The sequence below is a fragment of the Paroedura picta genome, chromosome 1 (assembly GCF_049243985.1).
Source record: "Paroedura picta isolate Pp20150507F chromosome 1, Ppicta_v3.0, whole genome shotgun sequence".
Taxonomy (NCBI): Eukaryota; Metazoa; Chordata; class Lepidosauria; order Squamata; family Gekkonidae; genus Paroedura; species Paroedura picta.
In genome coordinates this window covers 63,863,542-63,876,206 of record NC_135369.1, presented here as the reverse complement: position 1 = coordinate 63,876,206, position 12,665 = coordinate 63,863,542, and the positions used below count along the sequence as shown (strand labels likewise).

General features: G+C 41.8%; 1 protein-coding gene across 2 annotated transcripts in view; it reads right to left on the bottom strand.

The window, feature by feature from the left end:
* Nucleotides 1–12,665, bottom strand: part of GALNT14 (polypeptide N-acetylgalactosaminyltransferase 14) — a 300,759-nt gene that overhangs the window by 63,028 nt on the left and 225,066 nt on the right. For both annotated transcript variants that reach the window (XM_077340970.1, XM_077340978.1), the window contains exons 4-5: nucleotides 8,998–9,065; nucleotides 8,595–8,660 (exon numbers count right to left, since the gene is read on the bottom strand). In XM_077340970.1, the coding sequence (XP_077197085.1) occupies nucleotides 8,595–8,660; nucleotides 8,998–9,065 (134 nt within the window). The remainder of the gene's footprint in view (nucleotides 1–8,594; nucleotides 8,661–8,997; nucleotides 9,066–12,665) is intronic.

The window sequence follows — 12,665 nt, the reverse complement described above, 5'->3', positions numbered from 1 at the left end:
GCAAAAGCTATTCCTGTAGCCAAAAGATGTGAAAAGCCTCATTGGATAACTGATCAAATACTTAAAAACACTACAGACAAGGAGCAGACATAAAAGGTGACAGAAACAGACTCAAATTCTGAATACAGTGTTATAGTGACTGGCACATAGAGACAAATACACCTATTATAATAACCAATGTAAAGAAACAGAAAACAACAAAAAGGAAGAAAGGGATATTTAAAGGATAGTTAAGACATTCTGAAAGATTACTGGCAGTCTTCAAGCAAAGGTTGGATACACACTTTTCTTGGATGCTTTAGGATGCTTAGGGCTGATCCTGCGTTGAGCAGGGGGTTGGACTAGATGGCCTGTATGGCCCCTTCCAACTTTATGATTCTATGAAATACATTAACTGAAGAAGACAAAATAAAGATGGAACAATACAGAAGAAACGAACTATATAGAAGAAATAAAAGGATGACAGATTCTTTCCAAGAAGAAACTTCTGTTTTAGAAAGTGAAGTGAAAGCTGCACTAAGAGCAATTAGGAGAAACACACCACCAGGATTAGATAGGATATCAATAGAATTATTCCAAGCCACAGAAACAGAGTCCATCAAATCCTGAAGAAAAATATGCAAAGGATATGGAAAACAAAGCAAGGGCCCATAGATTGAAAACACTCCATTTACATTCCAATTTCAGAAGAAGGAAACATCGAAGACTGCAGCAGCTATTGAATCATCACATTAATTTCTCACACTCTAAATCTTACACCAAAACTGCTGCCATATATGGAATGATGTTGCCATATATGGAATGAGAAATGCTGGAAGTTTAAGATGGATTCAGAAAAGATACTAGAGATCGCATTGCAAATTTATGCTGATTATTGAAGCATATGAGAAAATTTCAGACAAAAATCATTTTTTGTTTCATATATTGCAGCAAAGTTTTTTTTTTATTGTGGATCATGAAAAGATATGGTTGGATAAAAAAAGAAACAGGTATGCCACAAAGCATACACAAAGGAAACTGAAGCTGTAAAGGACAGCCATGAAGGAGCTTGAAAGGATCCTTAAATGTAAGGATGTGTTGCTGCCAACCAGAATTAAGATAATTTAAACTGCTGTATTCCCCATCACTATGTATGGGTGTGAAAGCTGGACAATGAAGAAAGCTGACAGAAAGTTGGTTCATTTTAAATGCTGTGTTGATGGAAAGTTTTATGGATAACATGGACCAGAAAATAAACCAAATAAGTGGGTTCAAAGCTAAAATAACTAAGGACCCTTTTAGTCTGGCTTTATTTATGCTGTGCTGGTCACCACTATCAGCATCCATAACTAGACTGCAGCGGTTGGAGAGAAAGCACTCAGGAGCGAATAGAAATCAGCACTCTAAATTTATAGTGTTTAAACTAAATAGCATCTGACTAAGAGAGGGAAAATGAGTGTCCCTCCCTGCCAGCACCCTTACCCTACAGTACATACCTGCGGACACCAGCACTACATTCCTGAGTCACTTAGTGCCAAACTGCATATGGAGTAGAAGTTCCACAATCATATCTCCTGATCTACTTCATGCCACCAGGCACAACATGGTCCACCTTGCATTGATCCCATGCCATTTTTTCTTATCTAAATTCCCCCAGAACCTGTTCCTTGGGGAAAACCATACAGGCACCATACAGGGCTTCCACAATCTCATGTAGTTTGGCCTTTAATAAACACCATTATTGATTTGTATTTATTATTCCTGCAAACAAAGGTTAGAAACATTAATTTAGACTGTGGGTTTGGGAGGAATACTGTGCCAAGAGGTTGCCAGTAATAGCCCCTGGAGCCTGCTGTGGTGATACGCATCCTCTGTACATATCTACTTAATCTTTAAAATACAATTTAATTAAATGTATCAAAAAAAATCCCAGAGAGGCGGCACGAGCCGATCTCGTCTGTTTCGTTAGAACAAACAGCTTTAAAAAGAAGACCCCAGGCTTTGTTTTGCCTGTTCTAATTTTCTGGCTAATAAGCTGCAGCTGAGACTTGCTGGATGTATTAATAGACCAATCTCTTCAAGAATGGGGGTGGGGGTGAGAGAGAATCTATTTTAGTTCTGAGCCCTTCTGAACATCTTTATACCATTCTCTCCCTTAGAGCCAGTTTGAACTCATAGGCACAGGTCTTGGGAGAATTAGAATCTTTCCACACAGCAGTCCACGTACACGCTGAGCAGATCTGGTGAATCTCTGTTGAAGAGTTAGGCAAAGCAAAGTACTTGCTTGCCTAGCTTTCTTGACCATGGTTTGGCTAAGGTGACTGTCCACCAACAGGCTTGTTGACGCAACATTTCTTTGCCTTCAGAACTCAAATAGGCACACATGGTGTGTGATGAACTGCACTTTTAAGAAGCTTAGAGAGGCTGTACAAATTGCAAAAGAACTGTGTAGGGTTAATTCTTCACAGAGCCAGACAGTCTTGAGTGACAGATTGTTCCAAGATATCTGATTGGTTAGCCATCAGTTGAACAGAGAAAGACTTCTGAATTGGATGCTGAGGAGAATGTATGTATAAATGCATGTATGTAGGTTTTGTCTGATTTCAGCTCTAGCTGAGAACAGTTCAGTACTGACCACTTTGGGAATTCAACATTGACTGAGAGCAATTTAATAGACAGGAGAACTGAGGGAAAGCTGGCCAGAAAGTTTGGGAAGTAGGCAAAGACTCCCACTTGGGCCAAAGAAAGGGGATTTTCCCTACCTAGTCAAACAAGGAATTAGCTCTGAAGAGACCCCTAGTCTGGTTAGAAACTGCCTTTAGTAACTTTAAGAGTCAGTTAAAAACTCATTACAGGCATTCATGTTTCAAGAGGAGATTGGGTATTGGAGAGAGTGTACCAGTTTTTTGGCAACCAAAAGAGTAAGAGAATACTCAAAGAAAGTGTATTGGAGTGTTTGGGGAGAACACTGGAACAAAAGACTCTCAACATCAAGATTTAAGTCACTGTGAATAACTTAAGAAACTCTCATTAGTCTGAAACATATGAACTAAAGTCTGTGCATGTACTGGTTTTACCTCTGTGTTATCTATATTACCTCAGAAATTCCAACCCCTGATTTTACTTGACCTTTCCCCTCTATGTTGAATAAAATATTTTGTTAATTTTGAACCTCAAAATGTTTCATGTGTCATTTTCAGTGGGTTAAGTTAAAGGGCAATTCTGACTCTTCTCTCAGGTTCCTAGGTTGAGCCAGCAGGAAAATATACTGACACAGGGTAGGCCAGACAAAAAGGGAAAGAAAAATGGAGGGAAAATCTTGACTCTGAGAGAGGGAAGTAGACAGAGCTGTCGTATGGGGCTTCTTCCTGTTTACTCGTTACAACAACCCTGTGTGACAAACTTGACAGAGTCACATTTGACTGGTCCAGTGTCACAAAGTAAGTTCAATAGCTGAGCAAGGATTTCAGCCCAGGCTTTTTTAGTTCATATCCATTACCCTTATTCATCTATCTATCTTCTATCTATAGTAAATAAAACATGGAATGATTCAAAGAAGCTGAAAATTTTTTTTACACAAAGCTGTTTTGTGCATCAACCCCCTGTCCATGGTCCTGAATGAACTTGCATGGATTCTATTTCTAAAGAACTGAATGGGACAGGAGGGCAAAGTAGACTTGATAGTAACAGCAGATCAGTGTATCGGAATTGGATCTCATGGGAACATTTCTTATGCTGCCCCTAAACTGCTTCTCCCCCACTAGAAGAGCTGGGAGGTGGTAATGACAGCATTTAGGAGCCCCTTCCCATAATGCATTTTAAACTGCCATTCCCCCCTGTTCTGCATGATCCATTTTGGATGTGCATACTCATTTAATTGACAGGTTATCCACACATCAAAAGAAGAATACAGGGCCCAATTTTCTCTCAATTGTTGTTATGTTTTCTGGCAGAAACTCAGCCATTATATAATGTTATGTACAATGCATAACTAAGAATCCTATTTGTATATTTTGACATAAAACTCTGACACTTTTTTATACTTAGAAGGCATGGGAGTTTGGTGCTGTATGGGTGGTCCCCCCAATCATCTGTAAGGGGCAGCATAGGGTAAGTTTTCATAAAGTTCCATTTTCATGAGGTAGCCCAAATTGGCAGAATTTGGTTACTGGTGAAGGTTGATTTCACAGTACACTAACCTACAAAAATGAATTTTCAGCTGCAGTAATAGAAACTTCAGATAGGCAAACTAATAAAGGCTGAAAGAAAGCTAGGCATTTCAACAGACTGAAAGTTTTCCTTTAAAGAAAACTCATTTAACTTTGGTGTGTTTAACTGATTAATTTACCAATTAAACCAACATTACAGAGTCTGTAATACACAAAAAATAAGTTGCCCTTAACACAGAACACAAATAATTAGTTACTTTTGAAAAATAAATCACATTATTAAGCAAACACTCTCTGTCAAGTTTAGCTATGGGCTAATGGGAATGGAGGTGGCAGTGAAGAATGCAGCACCAGGAACTCATCCCTCTAGTTCGTACACACACAGGGACACACACAATGACTTCCCAACAAGGCAAGCTGCAGTTTCTCCTTTGAGCTTCTGAAACTGGAGAAGAGTGCATGTGAGAGAGGAAGTAGAAATGTAAGATGAAAAAAAGACTCATCTCATCATCACCAATTTCTCACTCTCTCTTTTGCAAAAGCCTTGTGGAGAAGGACAAGCTGGGCTGTCGTAATGAGGGGAGATGACCTCCTTTTCCCAGCACAACCTCATATTAAGACTAGCACTCATGTCAGAGGAAAAGCTGTTTTTTATACCCCGCTTTTCACTACTAGAAAGAGTCTCAAAGCAGCTTACAATCATGTTTCCTTCCTCACCCCACAACAGACACCCTGCGAGGTAGGTGGGGCTGAGAGAGCTCTGACAGGACTACTCTGTGAGGGTAGCTTCTACTAGAACTTTGATTAGCCCAAGGTCACCCAGCTGGCTGAATGTAGAGAACTGGGGAATTAAACCCAGCTTGATACATTAGAAGCTGCTATACCAAGCTGGCTCCCATACTACACTAATAGAATGGAAGCCATGGCACCTTGATTCCCTCCTTCACCCACAGAATAATGTAAGAACTCTGGGATTACATCGGAAAAAACACTGCTGCAGTTCCACATATCAAGGTCAATCTTTGGGAAGGAAACCTTAAAAGAAGATACTTTCCTAGCATTGACTTGGGCTTCTCCTGTTTCCCAATGCCTTGGAAAGGAGTAGAGCTCCCATCTCTCAAAGACAACATGGGTACTGAGATGTGCTCTTTCATCCTATCTAGTTACCATGGAAAGAAGGTGGCATAATGGGAAGATCAGAACCTGCCAGGGACAGGAAGATTCTTCCTCTTGGTAGTGAAGTCTGGTTTGAATATGCCTTTCTATTACTTCCCAGTTGAAATGCGGATAGAAAAGAAATGAATGAACTAGAATTCCTCTTCTTGTTACTGTACTTTACCCTCTCCTTCCTTCCTTCCTTCCTTCCTTCCTTCCTTCCTTCCTTCCTTCCTTCCTTCCTTCCTTCCTTCCTTCCTTCCTTCCTTCCTTCCTTCCTTCCTTCCTACCATGTCTTTCACCCCAATGGGAACCCAGAGCAGTTTATACTATTTTCTACTCCTCCACTTTGTTATCACAAAAACTCTGGGAGGTAGATCATGTTGACAGTGTGACTGACTAAGGTCACCCATCGTAGAGTGGGGATGCAGACATGGGTCTCCCAGATCCTAATCTGACATTCTAATCACTATGCAATGCTGGCACTTTCAGCACTTTTCAAGAAAAAAGAAAAGGAACAAAGAAAATTGCCTTCTGCTGAGCCAAACTATTGGTTCATCTTGCTTGGCAGTCTTTGCTGACTACCAATGACTCTCCGGGTTTTCAAGCAAAAAACTCTCCCCCCTAACACTTGCTACTTAAGGTCCATTAAATGGATTGACTAGGAACTGAATCTCAGACCTTCTGCATACAAAGCAAAGCAGAGACTCTGTCACTGAGCCATTACCCTTCCTAAGAGACAGATGGGGGGAGGGTGGCTAGGGGGGTGTGGAGGCAGGCACTATCTCAATTGCTACCAGTTACTGACCATTAGTTTACTGCAATGCCATATGTCCATGTCATTTCAAAAGGAATGCCTCTAATCAGAACTAGATGGAAATCTGTAATTAATACTTGCTGCTTTCCTGATGAATGTGGTTTTCAAATGCAAAAGAATAAGTATCTACAGGAATCAAGCCAAACCTAATAACAATTAAAATACATTCAGGCCTCAAATTAGAAGAGAACATTATTTTAGAGCCTCTGTAAGCACAAATTAGAACTGAACAGGAAAACATAATTCAGATTGTAATCTTGGACTAAACTTCCAACTACATTCTGACAAGGCATTGGCCTCAAATTGTACTACCCACTTCTAGCTGCTCACTCCTGCTGTAAGCATGTTACATTCCCTGGATATTTATATATATATAAATGTCATGTATGCCTGGGAGTCTCTACTTCTTTCAAGGTGTGATAAAGTGCACAATGAATCCCTGTTTCTCTAAGGTTGCCATCTTCCATACTGAAAACAAAACAAAAAACTTGTATATTTAGTGCCAAAAAGCAAGACATGAGAATTATGGTCTGTAATAATACAGTCTTAATCACCTGCCTCCCAAAAAATTCCTACTGTTTTTAGCCATTGTGGCAAAGTAGTTACAGAGATGCACTAGGAAAAGGATCTGACCATGGTACAGCCTTGCTCTCTGATCCTTTACAGTGTTGTAAGGACAACACAAAACAGGAGGAGGAGAGGGAAAGCCATGTCTGCCACCCTGAGCTCCTTAAAGGAAGAGTAAGAGGGAAAAAAATTGTTGGGGGACAGGTGCCAGCAAAGCAGGGCAAAAATGTTTGCACACTTGCAGTGAGGAAGCCACACCTTCTATCAGATTTGAATTCTTAATATCACCACTAGACAAATCTGATTGGGTTCCTGGCACCATGGCATCCCCACACAAACATTTATTTGAAAATGGTGCTGAAACTGTAGAAAGAGACAAGAAGTAAGCACCAAAAGAAGGCCTCTTTGGGAATCTTTTGGAATACACTGAGAGCCCCACAAAATGCTTGCACACAAACATTCACTAAAATTGTTTCCTTCTCAAACATCTGCACAGAGTTTTGTAAACTTGTAGCTGGTCTTGCTCATGTTCTCTTTTTCCTCCTGCCCCAGAAAATGCTTCAGGAGTTAGCAGTGTTTCAACAACTCAGTGTACACTGAGTATGTCATCATTTTTGGAAAGTTTGTAACAATTACATCTCAAATGTCTTCACAAATAGTTGTTTTTTTAAATGATAATGCCAAGTGATAAAAAATAGTGTCCCTTAAGACAGTTTCCTGACCCATCTGAGCCAAGGGTGTAAAGCAAAATGTCACTTCCTTAAAACATTTTGCATCAGAGCCAATTCAAAATTGTGTTGTATGCTCAGAATAATGTATGCATATTCCTTAGAATCTCAGTGATATGCTGATGCCCCTGCCATTTCCTTCTCTGCAACAGATAAAGGGCAACCAAATTATCAACTACTCCTAAGTGTGCTCCGTACCAAGGAAGGGCTGAGTTAATAGGTGCTTGTAGTGGCTAATGGCACAAGTAAAACTATGCAGATTCATTGTTCTTATCTCCAATATGACTGATAAATTTGACAGGGATAGTCTTATACCACTCTCCTTCTCTGCCACTGTGACCATCACTGACACCTCCTCCCCCATTGACTTTGGTGTAGTGGTTAAGAGCAGCAACCTCTAATCTTGTGAGCTGGATTTGATTCCCCACTTCTCCTCCATATGCAGCCATCTGGGTGACCTTGGACGAGTCACAGTTCTATTAGAGCTGTTCTCACAGAGTAGTTCAGTCAGAGCTCTCTCAGCCCCACCTACCTCACAGGGTGTCTGCTGTGGGGAGAGAAGGGAAGGTGATTGTAAGCTACTTTAAGACTCCTTCTGGTAGTAAAAAGTGGAGTATAAAAAACAACTCTTCTTCTTCATAACTATTTTGTTCTCTGCTTTTCCATTGGCCCCAGATTGTTTCAGATTCTTTTCTGGACTTCTCTTTTTTTTTCAGAGAAAGAAATACAGAGGTCTCTCAAAGATGCCCATATGTTTTCTTTCTTATTTTAGACTTTATGATATATGGATCTGGATTTACACACAATTTTCCTGTTTGAACTTTGCAATAAATGTGTTGTGCTGAATTTTGGAAAACTTCCGTTTGTTGTAAGCTATACACACCACTCTGTTTAGCATGAGTCCCCTATATGACCAGTTCTCTGTAATGAACACTCTGAGATGTGAGAGATTCTTGACTGCCACTCCGTAAATTTTAAAAGAGGCCACATGGGAAGTGACTTGGTTTGTAACTGAGGCAATGGTTCAGGAGGAGAAATCAGGTCTAAATGTCGGAGATGAAACAAATGTACCTCTGAGGTCCAGAGATTCCTTTTCAGCTGTCACATGAACCACAGCATTCCAGCATGCTTGCTAATTTTGCCACCCCCTTCCCTGCCACTTGGCCATGGAACACTTACCTTCTCTCTGCCTGTTGCGTAAACATTTCACCTTAGGTAGTTTGACCAGCAAACGGCAATCATCGGCTGTGGAAACACAAGCAGAGAGCCATGTATTACTTTCACAGGCTTTCAGGACAGATAACTAGCCAGAGAAAAGTGGGATGAATAATAAGGCGTTTGACAATGTACACCTTAGGTTCATGTGACAGAGCTGAAAAAGAGTGTCTGGATCACCAGCTTGCAAACATCAAGTGATACAGCAAGTAACCCCTTAGAAGACAGCATCTTCCTCTGCTCTTAGCATCCTCAGTTTTTCAGTTTTTTGAAGGTCTTTCCTAGCAGCCAGTGCTCTTTCTCTGCTCACACAAACGCTCCCTTTCCCCCACTCCTTCCCATTTTCAAACATAAGGCAGTCACTTACGATCGTCACTGAAGTCGTCCACCAATATTATTTCATGGACCAGATGCACAGGAGTTCGGTTCAGAACACTGGGGAATCAAAAGAGAAAGTAAATGCCAAAAGGAACATCAAGTGCACATGCACTTCCATATGGAAAAGGCTGGGACAAGATCACCACAAGACAAATACATCGAACTCTGCACCATCTGAAGCAATTCAATAGGAGCTGCAGGACAACTGAAAACTGTCCACTAATATTGCCTCCCTTGGAATGCTTGGAGCTGGGCGGCTACCAGGTTTCTGAAACATGGCAGCTGGATATATAGAGAAACTGCCTTGATCATCCAGGTCAAGTAAAACAACAGATGAACCTCAATTTCCTTTACCATACAATATCCTTCTAGTTAAATCTAACCAGCCAAGCCAGAACACTTGTAGCTAACCAAGCCACAAAGCCATGAATTAGGCAGCTAGAATTACATCGCAAACCAGTAGCATTTTAGTAAAATAAATGGAGCCAATGGGATGTAGAAAGATGTATTCTTACTGCAAAAGAATATTACAGGGGAAACACAAATTCAAATACTCCCAAATCCATCTGACAATACGAATCACTCCCTCCTAATCTGATGGGGCTGTCAGGAGGACAAAAGGGAGGGTTCATTCATTGCCACACTGGCACAAATGGGGGCAAATGAGAATAAGATGCAATTCAATAAGAAGTGTAGAGTTCTACATCTGGGTCACAAAAATGAAAAGCAAATACACTTTCTGGGTAGCAGAGTGTGTGAATGAGATCTTGGGGTACTTGTGGACTGTAAGCTAAATATGAGCAGACAGTGTGATGCAGTAGTGTCTTGAGCTGTATCAACAAAGGCATCACATAGAAATTGCAAGATGTCATAGTCCTGCTGAATACCACATTGGTCAGACTATATGTGGAGTACTGTGTGCAGTTCTGGAGGCCTCACTTCAAAAAAGAAAGTGAAAAAAATTGAGAGGGTGCAGAGAAGAGCAAGCCCTATGAGGGACTTGAGAATGCTCAGTCTAGAGAAGAGGAGGTTGAGAAGGGACATGATTGCTCTCTTTAAGTATCTAAAAGGTTTTCACTTGGAGGAGGGCAGGGAGTGGTTCCTGTTGGCAGCAGAGGATAGGACCCACAGTAATGACTTTAAACTATGTGTAGAACAGTACCAGCTAGATATTGGGGGGTGGGATTTCACAGTCACAGTAATATAGCAGCTGAATCAGCTGCCTAAAGAGGTGGGAAGCTCCGCCTCGCTGACAGTCCTCAAGCAGCAGTTGGACAGATATTAATCTTGGATGCTTTATGCCAGGAGTAGTCAACCTGTGGTCCTCCAGATGTTGATGGACTACAATTCCCATGAGCCCCAGCCAGCATTTGATGGCAGGGGCTCATGGGAATTGTAGTCCATGAACATCTGGAGAACCACAGGTCAACTACCCCTGCTTTAGGATGATCCTGCATTGAGCAGGGGGCTGGACTAGACCGGCTGTATGGGACCTTCCAACTCTATGGTTCTACGATTCAATATTAAAGTTAACTTAAGAACAAACATATGGCAAAGTTGCTCAATCAGTTTCCAGGGAGAATACTGAAATACAGAGGGCTGACAAAGCAATGTTTATGTTTTACAGGCACATATTGATGGCCACTTCATGAGAAGGAAGGACTCCCTGGAGAAGAGCCTAATGCTGGGAGCGATTGAGGGCAAAAGAAGAAGGGGACGACAGAGGATGAGGCGGCTGGATGGAGTCACTGAAGCAGTCGGTGCAAACGTAAATGGACTCCGAGGAATGGTAGAGGACAGGAAGGCCTCCCTTGGAATGCTTGGAGCTGGGCGGCTTCCAGGTTTCTGAAAAATGGCCTCCCTTGGGGTCGCGATGGGTCCATGGGGTTGCGATGGGTTGGACACGACTTCGCACCTAACAACAACATTGATGCTCTTGTGGCTTTCACCACTGAGACAGAAGTCATATCAGAAGCACATGAGAGAAAACGCTGTTGTTTACATTAAGAATGACCTATGTCATTCATAGGGGAAAAAAAGTTTTCTATTGGATAAGAGTGAATTTAGAAATGGAAAATTTCAGCTATTTGTTTTCTAAAAGAAATACCCTATATACTCATATATAAGCCGAGGCACCTAATTATACTGCAAAATGCTGGAAAAACTTATAAGCTGAGGGAGGTGTTTGGATAGTGGCCTTTTCTCCTTTCTTCCCCTCCCCCCGTTTTGGGCAAGATTTTCCCCCTTTTCTTCCTACCCTCCTCCTCCCTCCTCTTTCCCTCTGATCCCTCTTGCCTTTATTCCTTCCTCTAGGGGAAGCCTTTCTGCTCTCTGCTCTCCCTCTGAGACAGAGGCTCCAGAGCTTCCTGCCAAATGTGCTAGCCTCGTTAAGGCAGGGAGGTGGGGGAGGTGGAGACTGCCCTTTCCCTCTCAGGCTTGCTGCGTCTCTGCTATTCCTGCCTTTGCTCCTTCAGGCAAGTATACTTGTCTCCCACCCCCATCCTCCAGTCTTGTCTGGAAGCTGGTTTTTTTAACACCCGTATATAAGCCGAGGGGAACATTTTCAGCTTAAAAAAAAGGCTGAAAAACATTGCTTATATGAGAGTATATATGGTATATAATACTTAGAGGCATTTGATTCCTGTTCCCTAGAACTCTGCACTAACATGCAACTTTTTCAAGCGCAAATTCTGCATTGTTTCACAGTGTGCAGACCTAGCTAGGCTGGGCCATCATTGGCTTGCGATTGAAGCTCTAAGACCATTTCTGCACCAGAGGCTCTGTGCCAAGCTACAGACTGGAGTTTGAGCAAGGGCAGGTTGCCCTGCCTCTTCCTGATCACACATGGAGGAGCATTTGGCCCAGTGCGCCTCATCCGCCCTAGATTCGTGCTCTCACATGGAAGTCAGGGCAGCAAACTTCCCAGTGCAGAAACGGTCATAAGGCAGCTATGGATGATGTCTTTAAGGTTACCAATTTCAAAGTGCCTGGTGTTTTCCTTGAATTACAACTCATCTCTGGACTATCAAGATCAGCTACCTTGCAAGAATAGCAACTTTTTTTGGGGGGGGGAACATGCCTCCCTCTTCTCTTGCCTTCCCCTCAGGGCATACAACTGTTTAATTGTGATGATCCTTAGATATGCATTGAAAACAAGAATTAATGAAATGGCCATGGAAAACTTGAGTTTTGCATTGTTCATTTGGTAAAGAAGAATGAGTTTATATGCTCTGCCCTTGGGGGGGGGTTATTACTGACACACACCCACTTGTGCCTTTATTCAAAAAACAGGTTTTGAACATGTGAGTCACTGTTGGTTTCCAAATGCTGGTTCTAAAAGGTATACTTGGGGGGGGGGGTGGCTGGCATGCACACACACACACACACACACACATAATGTGAGGTTTAGATGTGCTATTCCCACTTGTCAAGTTTTCTTTTAATTATTATTATTAATAGGTTTGTTGGTTCTGAGGGCTTCTTGTTTTTTAAAGAAAGCCAAGTACAGGAGCTGAGTTCAGCAAATTACTGCAACTGAGTATGTCAGGAGATGGAGACAGGAGAGCAATATCACGCTTGGTGGAATATTTAACAGGCGCTGATTGCCTGGAAACCAAAACGGGTAAAAATGGAAGGGGGAAAATGTTCATGAACCAG